General features: G+C 36.2%; 1 protein-coding gene across 2 annotated transcripts in view; it reads right to left on the minus strand.

Annotated features, from left to right (window-relative positions):
* Window positions 1-11,565, minus strand: part of LOC102687760 (polymeric immunoglobulin receptor-like) — a 38,659-nt gene extending 27,094 nt beyond the window's left edge. For both annotated transcript variants that reach the window (XM_015349536.2, XM_015349535.2), the window contains exons 1-3: window positions 11,434-11,565; window positions 4,562-4,909; window positions 2,602-2,949 (exon numbers count right to left, since the gene is read on the minus strand). In XM_015349536.2, the coding sequence (XP_015205022.1) occupies window positions 2,602-2,949; window positions 4,562-4,909; window positions 11,434-11,473 (736 nt within the window). In that variant the 5' untranslated portion in view covers window positions 11,474-11,565. The remainder of the gene's footprint in view (window positions 1-2,601; window positions 2,950-4,561; window positions 4,910-11,433) is intronic.
* Window positions 11,566-12,524: the final 959 nt, after the last annotated feature.

Consider the following 12,524-nt stretch of genomic DNA (forward strand, 5'->3'; position numbering starts at 1 on the left):
GTGCTTGTGCTTCAAGATCTTAGTGCTGCTTTTGACACGGCTGACCACTCTGTTTTGTTACACAGGCTTGAATTTGAGGTTGGCTTATGTGGAACCGTCCTAAAGTACTAATACTTTACTTCATATTTAACTAATCGTTTTCATTATGTTCATATATCTAATAATTGTACTGCTTCTTTAATGTCACCAGTTCAATTTGGAGTACCACAAGGGTCAGTGCTGGGACCAATATTGTTCTCTCTCTACATGCTGCTGCTAGGTAGGATAATACAAAAACATAATATTAACTTTCATTCATATGCTGACGACAATCAAATAGACATTTTGTTTACACCTAACAACAACTCATCTATGATTACTTTAGTTACTTGCATTAATGAAGTAAAGACTTGGTTGTGTTAAAACTTTTTGTTACTTAACTCTGATAAAACTGAGGTCCTGTTGTTTGGAGGCAACAATACTGATAGGACTACTATAACTTCAGCACTTAACTCCGATTTAAAAATTTGCCTCAAATACTCAACACATAACCTAAGCGTCATATTAGACACAAGTCTCTCGTTTAACTCTCATGTTAAAAAAATATCAAAAACATGCTTCCTACAGTTAAGAAATATGCAAAACTAAGGCAGTTTCTCTCCACTCAAGACACAGAGAAACCAATAAATTCTCTTGTATACAGCAGGTTAGACTACTGCAATCCCTTCTATCAGGCAGCACCCCTTCACTCTTTCAACACCTTACAGCAAATTCCAAATGCAGCAGCTAGAATTGTTACTAGGAGCAGAAAGTACAACCATATAACACCTGTACTTAGCTCTGTTCATTGGCTTCCTGTCAGGTACAGGGCGGACTTCAAAATCCTTCTACTTCCTTACAAGGCTCTCAGAGGTCAGGCTCCTGTCTATCCAATTGAACTTATTAATGTAGACAATCAAGTCGCCCGCTTAGATAAAAACATGGAGGTCTTTTTCATATTTCACGCATTAATAAAAAAAAGCCTTGAGCTACAGGGCCTCTAGCTTATGGAACAGTCTCCCACCCCATGTTTGGGATGCCGAGTCAATCTCGGTATTCAAATCCAGACTGAAAACCTATTACTTCAGCCTAGCCTACTCACACCTTATATCATAACCTGCTGCAACCATGGCTACTGGTGCTGCTGTACACATATTCCATTGTGTGTCCCTGTGTTGGCCCACCATGGAGATACATCTGTTCTGACCAAACTATCCTATTCTCCTCCCCCTGAGTTGGATTTAAATAATATACCTAAGAAGGTAAACCTGGGGAGCTTAATCACAGGAACAATAACAGGAGTAGTGGAGCGCCTTCTAGGGAGGGATGTCAGGCGTGACACCATGTTTGGATAAGCAAACCCAATAATCTATATTGCCGACTGAGAATTTAATTGTTTCTCAGCATGGGATTATATCAATTTAATTCATATGAGTAACGCATTTACTTATGAGTATCTAATGTAGAATTCATATTCATGAGTCTGATTAACGAAACAGTATAGCTGAATGCACATTCCTTGTTTGTCATCATATATCCCTTGTATTTTGGTAACCCACATGATAAAATCTGCTATCTGCTATCTGTATCCAGGCAGACTGTTATATGTTTTATATGCACAATTTATGTATTAATAAATGTATCTCGTGTATTGAATCTGTGTGTGTGTGTTGCTGATTGTTCCTGATGATTGATTTTCTAATAACCAACTCGTGGTTTACTGCTACAATTTATAAATTGTAATTGTAGAAACCCCTACAATATTATTAATTCATTTTATGACATTCAGAGATGTTATACACCTGTTATTTTTATTTTCAGCTAACAACATTTCCATATTCCATATTAAGTGGATTTAAAGCAGTACAGTAGGGGAAAAAATTAAATGAAACAATCGCTTCAAAAATATCTAACGAAGTGCCCGCTACCAATTTGCTTTGGCTGGTAAACCACACACGAAGTACAATGCACTGTGCTGCAGAACCTCAAGTATTACTATGCATTCTGAGTGGTTGCATCTGGGATCTGTATGTTTCTTATGAGTATAAAAATTAATAAAACTGCAATGGTCCCTGTTCTTGGGGCATCTAGCCATATATATGACAATAATATATTTTTTTTATTTTCTACAGAATATAGTAATACTGTTACAAACCAATTCAGTCATCATTATTCTACTAATGTTTTCAAAATTAATTTGTCTGACACTTATACATATCAAGACAACTACTGTTTGTATCCATTTATACATAAAGCTATTTAATTTTAGGGAAATAATGGAATTACATTGCTCCAAAATGCAAAAATCCTACCCATGATTTAAGTCCACAATATTCTACTTACTAGTCAAAAGCTCAAATCACTTCTCAGTGCTGACACCTTACAAGCATATTGTTAGTGGCCTCAAAACAGTGTACAAAATGTCCCAAATTACGGAAATGGTGTCATTAGCTACTTGTACCTAAATCTTGAACACCCACAGGTATTCATCAACTTCAGCTGCAGTCTTCAAAATATCCTGTCTTATCCTGTCACTTTACTAACCTATTTCAAGACTTTATCATTTCTAGTTACAGTACATACCTTGTTTGACATGTAGGTCCACCTCAGTGTATTTATCACTGATAATAATTCTTTTCACTCCACAGAAGTATTTCCCAGCATCCTCCAGTGTCACTCCCATGATAGTAACAGTGAAGACTCTTGCCGAAGTGTTGTCAAACAGAGAGAATCTTCCATCAGTATACCGGGTGTTGTGCTGATCAGTTTTAATTAGATCAACACACGTGGTACTCAGCACTTTTTTTTCCTCTTTGCAGAAATACTTAGCATTTGTCTCATATCCCTGAGAATATATGCAGCTGATGCTGACAGGTCCACCTTCATCCGCAATCACGCTGAGCTTTTCTGCTGACTTCACAGAACCCAGAACTGTCAATTAAAGAAAATTTAGAGCATAGACATATTAACTACTTTATACAGCAAAAATACTACTTCAGAACATGCAAACAATCCTAATCACAATTATGACTTTTAATGATTTTTTACTTACTATAATTTGTAATGCTGAAAAACAATATTATTTTCTGTCAGAAAACCCCCAGATATCTAACTGTAGAACTTATTTACATACACTAATCAACTACCCATGGTAATATGTGTAACAAAAATTAATACATTTGTCACATTTACTTTTTTATCCCAGTGTATGATACTGCAATTACTACACAGCTTTTATAATGCAGCTCATTCCCTTCGGATGTGCTGTGTTTTGATGGGTAATGTCATAGTCAGCATGTTTCTTACTGACATTATTTCCGCTAAAAGCTGTATCTTTACTGAAAATGCTGACAATGTTATCTAAATGTATTAGAGTTGTTTTAAGAATATATAAATAGGGAAATCATGTGCACAGTACCTGGTTCAGTGATAAAATAGATTTAAAAATGCATTTCCTGCCCATTAATACAATTTAATGCACCATAAAAATTAAATTCTATGTGATAGCAATCACCATCTTAATAGTCTGGTCTCAGATCTCAGAATCTAAGGAAAGATGGCCCTGCTCAGTACTGGGATGGAAAATGTGTCAGTGGACCAGTAGGAAGCACTCTTCCCTCTGAACCAGAATTTCCAAACCAATGTATCATAGTGATAAGGATTATTTTAGTGATTGTTTTTTCAAAATAACCCGGAGGCTGAACATTTAGACTGCTATGATCACTATGATCTTTATCTAAACAGAAAGGCAGGAGTCACTCCAATTATTAAGAGCTGCAGGCATATAGTGTTTAGAGGAGGATTGTATGAATAACGGTGTCAAATGAAGCACAAAGATCCAGCAAAGATGAAGCTACGGCAAAGTGAAAACGAGTTTGAGTGAAAATTGCATAATACCCAAAGACAGCAAAACACTCATTACACTTGATAAAGGGGTAAAGATTAGAAAAACTGGACATCTTTTTCCAGTGAGAGAAACTGATTTATGATATTGATAACTTTGTTCTGAAAACAACAAAATATATTTCTTTGATATTTTGTGGCAGACAGAGTAAATTTGTTTTTTGGCACTAGTATGCTGTTGAATCCAAGAAAAAGTATTTTTCATCATACCTGTATGTCTCTTATTTTTTAATGTGTCTTAATGTGTTAAATGTACTGTGTATTGTGTTATGTCATCTACCTCTCTGCAAAGCAAATTTCTCATACGGGACAATACAATATTCTTGCTGATGTTAGTACCATCCATTGACCCTATTTTGGTGCAAACACCTCTACATAAACTGCCATCTTCAGCAAAGAATTTAATAGATTTCCAATTAAACTGTAATTCAATTATTTTAAATTTAATTAGTTTAATTAATGTAACACTTTCCAATCAGATGTTATTGGAAAGTAAAATAATATTTAACATCACAGTTTAAATCAATCTAAATTTAAACTTTTATTAAATTTATTTATAAATGCCTTATTTGTAAATTACTTGTACATGTCTACGTTCTAGCATCCAGCATGTCAGGACTTGGTCTATTTTGTCACATACCTTCTTTAACCTGAAGGTCCACCTCAGTGTATATATCACGGACAATACTTCTTTTCACTCCACAGAAGTATTTCCCAGCATCATCCAGTGAGAGTCTTTTGATGGTCACAGTGAAGATTCTTGCTGAAGTGTCATCATACAGAGAGACTCTCTCATTAGTAACCCGTGTGTTGTGCTCTTCTGTTTTAATGAGATCAACACACTTGGTACCCAGCAGTTTTTTTTCCTCCTTACAGAAGTACTTTGCATTTTTCTCATATCCCTCTGAATATGTGCAGCTGATGCTGACAGATCCATCCTCATCTCCAGTTACCGTGAGCTTCTTTTCTGACTTCACAACACACAGAGCTGTCAGTTAAATAAAATGTTACATTTAATACTGTAACTGGTATTTTCAAGAACATTCACATTCATCTGAAAAACAACCAATACATTGTTATTGTTCTTTCCAAGTGTACAATAGCCACTGCGGATATAATTATACACAAAAATCAGTTATATATTTACCTGTGGGCTTCTGCTGAATATGCTGAAACTTTAATGACTCTCTTCCAGATATCACCATATTGCTATTGGCTTTTTTTGTCTTACATGAAGTGGGAGAACCTATTAAGTTTATGCTAACTACAAAGGCTGATTTTTATAAAGCAAAAAAATCACTGACTTTTTTCACACCCTTAGCAGTCCCCAATGAAATGTGGCAGTATTTTTTCCATATTATATACCATAAATACCATATATACTATATTACCATATTTAATTGTAATTGTTTTTGTTTGATTTTAATTATATATACTGTACATTACAGTTAGAGCTTTACTATAATTGGTGTGTAAATAATTAATGAGATTATTATATACAGTGTAAGTCTGTTTAACAAGGATGTACCATTCTTAAGGAAACCCATAATGTCAGAAAGTTAACTCTTTTAACATATTTAAAATAACATAAATTAAGCTTGTCAATAGAATGTTATGATTAACCCAATTAAAACCTCTCCAAGAGTATCCAATGCTCTGACATCTGTGATACATACTGTACTGTAGTTTTCACCTCTCCCCAGTATGATATTTGGCACAAGGACACCTTGTGGTCCAATATCTATACCGATGTCTGTGATCCAAGAAGAACAGATGAAAAAGAGATAGAATCAAACCAGTGACAGAACCGTATGTCTTCCAAGACTCTACCTCCTACTAGAACTGCAGTGTAGGAGCCTTCAAACAAGAGCCCCACAGGATGCTTAGAAGATCAGAACTGCCCTTAGTGTTTTCTTGTTTATTTGGGCCTAGGTCTTCTGTTGATAGTAAAAGGCAAATGTTCTGTTCTGTACATAGTGTTAGTCTGGATCATTGCAAACGAAACCCAGAATTGGCCCTGGTGCTGAGTTGATGGGAATAGGGGCATGTCTGAGAGAAGATTGAGTTGGATACTTGCGTTAGGGCAGTAAAGGGACTGGTGGCCCTGTGAGACTCCCCATGAGACTGCCAAGAGCTGTACTGCATCTTGGGAGTGCCTGATACTGGAGATGTACAATGCCTACTTGTAGTTTCAAGGACACTTTAGCATAAAGTATTGACAGTGGTCTAAAAAGCACCTAGTGCTGGGTACCCTGGAGGTGCAAGGACTCTGCAAATGTTGAGGCTCCACTTCAATCAATCAAATAATATATCAAAGTTTATTTATCAAATGCACAACAATAGAGCATGCAGCAGTAGTTGCTGGCAATGAAATCTCTTTTCTACGAGCTCACCTGGGGGTAAAAATCACAAAATTAAGGTTACAAAATAAGGTTACATAATAATAGCTAATAATGTAATAGAAATTGAATAAAATAAACTCAGACAAAACTCAATATAAATAGAGCTGCTATGTGTCCAGGGTGTATGTGAAATATCATGTCCAAGTAGTGCAGTATGCAGAATACAGTGAAAACTGTATTTCCATGTGGCCATTATGGGTGATTTGCTAAAGGAGCTGCAGGTTGGCTATTTAGCAGTCTTATTGTCTGGAGGTTGAAGCTGTTCCGTAATCTGTTTGACTTTGACTGAAAGCTTTGGTACCATTAACTGGATGGTAGGAGAGAAAACAGTTTGTGACTGGGATGACTGGGGTCCTTGAGAATGGACCTGCACTTCCTAAGACTTTTAGCTAAGTAGATATCCTGGATGTTTGGTGGCTCACAGGCAGTAATGAGTAAAGTACTTTGCAATCCCGGGCAGAGCAGTTCCCATACCAGGGAGTGATGCATCCAGTCAGGATACTCTCAATAGTGTACCTGTAGAAGCTGGCCTGGATATGTTCTGGCATGCCAAACATCTTTAGCCTACAGAGAAAGAATAGGCTCTGCCATACTGTTTTGACCACGATGTTGGTGGTGGGTCCAGGTTAAATCCTCTGTGATGTTAACTCCCAGGAACTTAAAACTGCTGATCCTCTCTGCTGCAGTCCCATTGATATAGATAGGTATGTGATCTCCTCCCTGAGTTTCCTACTGTACTGTATATACCACAATCATCTCTTTAGTCTTACTGATGTTCAGAGAGAGGTTGTTCTCCTGGCATGCTAGGGTTTCAACCTCTTCCCTGTATGCAGACTCTTCACCATCTGTGATCAGGCCAATGACTGTTGTATCGTCCGCAAACTTAATGATGGAATTTGAGTTATGCCTGGCGACACAATCATGGGTAAATAAGGAGTAGAGGACAGGGCTAAGCACACAGCCTTGGTGGGCTCCAGTGTTTAGAGTCAGGGTAGAGGATATGTTGGTGCCCACACTCACCACCTGCTGACATTCCGTCAAGAAGCCCAGGATCCAATAACAAAGGGAGGTATTCAGTCCCAGGTCCTGGAGCTTGATGACAAGCTTTGAGGGCACTATGGTATTGAATGCTGATCTGTAATCAATAAACAGCATTCTCACATAATGTTCCTTTCTTATCCAGGTGTGAGAGGGCAGTACGGAGGGCAGTGGCAATAGCATCATCTGACCTGCTGTTGACCTGCTGTGGTGATACGCAAATTGCAGTGGGTCTAGGGTGTCAGGCAGTGAGGAGGTGATGTATGCTTTGACCAACTACTCAAAGCACTTCATGATAACTGATTTGAGTGCAACGGGGTGGTAGTCATTCAGACAACTGACTCTGTGTTTCTTAGGAACAGGGACAATGGTGGTTTTCTTAAAGCTGGAAGGAACTATAGACTGAGCTAGAGAAAGATTGAATATGTCGGAGAAGTCATCTGCCAGTTGATCTGCACATGCCTTCAGAACACGGCCAGGGATAGTATCAGGGCCAGGAGCCTTGTGTGGATTGGTCTTTTTAAAAACTTTACACACATCAGCTCTAGATATGATCAGTGGGTTTCCGTCTTGGATTTCTGGAATCCTCCTGGCTAGATCTGTGTTACTGACCTCAAACCGAGCATACAGTAGAATGAATTTAGTTCATCAGGAAGAGAGGCAGACTGTTGTGCGATATAGCTGGGTTGCGTTTTGTGGTCTGTAATGGTGCGTATATCACTTTACATGTTCTGTGTGCTGCAGCCATGATAATATGACTCTAATTTAACCCTGTAGTTGTATTTAGCTATTTTGATAGCTTTACTGAGGTCGTTTCTGGATTTTTTGTATCTATCCATATTGCCAGAATTGAAAGCAGCTGTCCTAGCTTTAAGTTTGGCGCGTATCTTGCCATTTATCCACGGTTTCTGATTTGGATATGTGCGAACAGTAATCCTGGGAACCACGTCTTTAATGCATTTTCTGATGTAGCCAGTAACATAGTCCATATACAGATTGATATTATTTCAATCTGGATAAAGAATAAATTATTTTATAGTGCTGGCTTCAGGAAACAGCCTTTCCACCTCTTTTGCACATCAGTATCCATAACTAGTTCATTATTTAAACAAATTGACTCTAAATATAAACATCTTAAGATGCTGGCTCTGGCTCAGCATCAGCTACTGTATGTTTGCCTATTCCTTCAATTTATGTGCATTCGACACACTGTTCAATGCTAGCAACTGCACAAAATCTAAAATACAATCCTCATTTCAGTATCTATGTAAACATTCAGTCTGTTAACTTGCTTAACTGCTTGTATTAATTTGTTTAAATCACAAATAACATACATAAATACAGGTCATATAGCACTCTGCATTGTGGAAACATCACACTGGTTTAGTTTTATTTAAAGGGAACTAGAGAAACCAAGAAAGGCTTTTTCTAGAATTAATAAATGCACATCCTGTTACCTGGGGTAATTAAATCCACACTGAGCAATCTGAGAATCCTGATCAGGTAGCAAGCAATCACATTACACCTGTCTTTGAGTCTTTGCACTGGCTTCCTATCAGGTACCTATCTGTCTTATTATCTGTCTACTCCCCACCTTGCAATCTTTGTTCATCTGACTCTGGTCTTCTAGCTGTCCTCAAGAAGATCTAGATTCTGTGGGTAATATATAATCACAACTATTAATGTCCCCTGTGGACAGTTTTTGATTATTTATTCTGGTATGTCATACCGAAGTGTAATAATCACTGAAAAAATATGTTTTTTCATTCAGAACCCCACTTCCATTTGCGAACCCCAGGAGCATTACAATATATTCTCATATGCCATGTTCCAAATGTCCCATTTAAATCTGCTGTATTAAAATGTCTTTTAAAATGCAAGATTTTGAGACTTTTAATGATCAGAAGGCAAGGTCGTGGTAAACATGCAGAAAGTGCCAGTGAATTTACTTTTTGTCTTTGTCTTATTTACTTGTTGTCTAACATGCTAGTTTGTGTTATTGTGAGTTTTTAAAATTGGTTTTCGATGTACTGAAATGTGTTTCATACAAAAATACAAGTCACTGTCACTATTTACTTACATATTCCCCCTTTACTGAGGGTCTTTTCTCGAAAAGAGTAGGGGTGTAACCCCGACGTCCTGGCCAAATTTCCCATTGGCTTTTACCAATCATGGCCTCCTAATAATCTCCCTCTATGAATTGGCTACATTACTCTGTTCTCCTCCCCATTGATAGCTGATGTGTGGTGAGCGTTCAGGTGCACTATGGCTGCCGTCGCATCATCCAGGTGGATGCTGCACATTGGTGGTGGTTGAGGGGATTCCCCATTGCCTGTAAAGCGCTTTGAGTGGAGTGTCCAGAAAAGCGCTATATAATTGTAACCAATTATTAATAATTATTATTATATGTACAGTAATCCATCCGAATTAGTACATTTAAAAATGCCTGTACAGAGCCATCTGCAGGCGAAAGGCGACATAACATCACAGCAGCAGCATTTAAGGGGGAACGAAAAATGCAAATAAGAAGCTGGCAAATAAGAAGCCAACTTCAGCCTCATTGACCAAAGTTGACCAAAATGTTGACCAAAAGTGTGCATAATATTTTAAGAATGAGACAAGACCTTAAAAGTACATTATATAATGTTAACATGACATGCTTTTATTTAAATTAATCTTAACTTTATAGTCTTAAATTGTTTGGCTTTTTAATTGCTTCCTGTTTTGTCTTTAAGATGCAAATGATGTGTTCAAATTGTTCAATATGTGTACATGTTCAACTTCATTGTTTTCTATTTAATATTATATTATTTTTTTAATTATATGTTATTTTAACCTGCATTTAAAATTCTGCACTTCTGAAATGTCACAAGTGTTTATTTCTGAACTAGTCTGTTTATTTTGAATTTATTTTGCGGTTTCTGTAGCACCTTACTAATCATTCTGTTTTGGTATCATTTGTGAACTTGACTAGCCTACAAATGATCTAATATTGTAGTATGATCTAATGCTATTTTTCTATAGTTTTATTAAACTTGCTTAATGTGATTCAAATTATGTTATGAAGATATTATTGTTATTAATTTTTTTCCTGGGATGCATTAAAATGCAACAAAGACTACAATTTAAAGCTCCCCCTTTTTTAAAAAATCACTAACCTATTGTTTGTACTTGATCTGAAAAAATGATTGGGAGTCAAAATATCTATTCATTGAAATGTGTCAAATTGAGTCTTTTTTCTTTTGAGAGAAACTCTTTGTGACAGAAATCACAACAGATATTCTAAAGTTAACCTTTTTAAATACTTGAAAATATAAAAATCACATGCTATGGGATTTTCTAGTTGTGTTTTTCAGAGTATTGGGAAGCAGGTCATAAAGATGTAAAACTGGCATTCAAAATAAATCAATAATTTAGTAAACAATTATCTATTATTTAATTAAGCTTCTCATTTAAAAATTACAGGATTAAACACTTGTTTTTCAGGAGTCATTTTTCTGCAAAGTTCTTATCAAAGAAACCTGGGTTTGAAATCTGCAGGAATAAAAGATGATCATTGTTTTTTTAACATCATTTGGTTTGCATACCCCTAGTTTTATTTAACCTGATAATGTTGGAAAAAATAATACATTTTAAGAAAGATTTTAATCTGCTCAAGATTAATTAGCCAAAAAGCAGGCATTTAAGTCTAATCCTTTTTTAAATGTTAGCTTTTCAGATGTGCTAAAGTGTATTTCTTAAACTCAAGCGAGCTGTACTAATAGTTAACTTTGAAAAGAAAAAGAGGACACAATGCACACACTGATTAGTGTAAAACAATGTTATTTATTAACAGCTGGTTATGCATGATGCTTCATAAATTCACTTGAAAGTGTGTCATTGACAAAAACAATTGCTCAAGAAATTCCAATTTCCTACTAGCAGACAAACAAGTCCAGATACAGTATAACATTTTATTACTTTTGTGATGGTTGTGATTATACCTGTTTTTAGTGAACTGCTTTCAAACTTGCACGAGTCAAAGTACAGCTCATGAAAATTAAGTAAAATGTAAAAAATGATCTGTACTTACCTGAAAGGAGGCAAAGAGTAACAGCAAGTGAGTGGGTCATGATGAACTGTTTTCAGTGCTTTTCTCTATTCAGCTATATGTCCTTCTGTACTGCAGGGTAGCAGGGATGACACCAGCTTCTCTACAGCTGCCTCAGTCTGTATTTCTGGACCACTTTCTCCACGCCCACAAGTGCACTCATGCTTCCGTTTCATTACTGTTTCTCTACAACCCCTTTTATATCAAATGTAATAAATGGACCAAATTACCACAACTGGATTCTAACAATTTACAGTGCATGTGAATAAATGATAATAAAAACACTACTCATGTATGATAGAAAATACTTATTTAATAGATAGAATGTATGATAGAAAATAAAAACATTGTCTCAAAAACAGCTTGCTGATATTGGAAATATGAAGATATACAATAATGTAAAATCTTTGAAAATATAGCTACAAATACAGTTTTCATTTACAATCTATAGCTTAGAGATTCCCAACATTACTGAAAGGACACCCACACTAGCATCAAAACAAACAGCACAAAAAGAGCACACCAGGATCATAATCACAATATGACAGTCAAAATATTCCAGATTGCATACGTTTTACTACACAGCTGTCCTGCTGATAAAGGGTTTTCATCAGAAAAAAATATCTACAAGCAAACTCCTATGATGCACTTTTATGAAACTTTCTTTCTCATGTTAAGGAACAGTCCATGAAGGTCCTACTGCCTTACCTCTGAACCCTATAATCCCTCTGAGCCTATGTTACCTCCTTCACATTCCAGTTTTCTGTCTTTTTTCAAAGTCAATACAAGACCCTCTGTTCTGACCTACCATTTTGTCCTCTACTCTTGAGAATTTTGCATTTTCTTAGCTCCTTTATTTCTAACTACGAAAATTATTTAAACTGCGACACTTATCATTCATTCTATTCCATTCCATTATCAGTCTTCAATTTCTCCCTAAACATTTTAAGCATGAAAGTTTTATGAAACAGTACCCAAATATGCGATTGCTGTATAGAATGAATTTTAATTTAAAAAAATTATTTAACACGAAAATTAAGCTGGAAATCTTGCCCCCTTCTACTTTGAAAATA

This window comes from Lepisosteus oculatus, chromosome 11 (genome assembly GCF_040954835.1).
Source record: "Lepisosteus oculatus isolate fLepOcu1 chromosome 11, fLepOcu1.hap2, whole genome shotgun sequence".
In the NCBI taxonomy this organism is placed as follows: domain Eukaryota; kingdom Metazoa; phylum Chordata; class Actinopteri; order Semionotiformes; family Lepisosteidae; genus Lepisosteus; species Lepisosteus oculatus.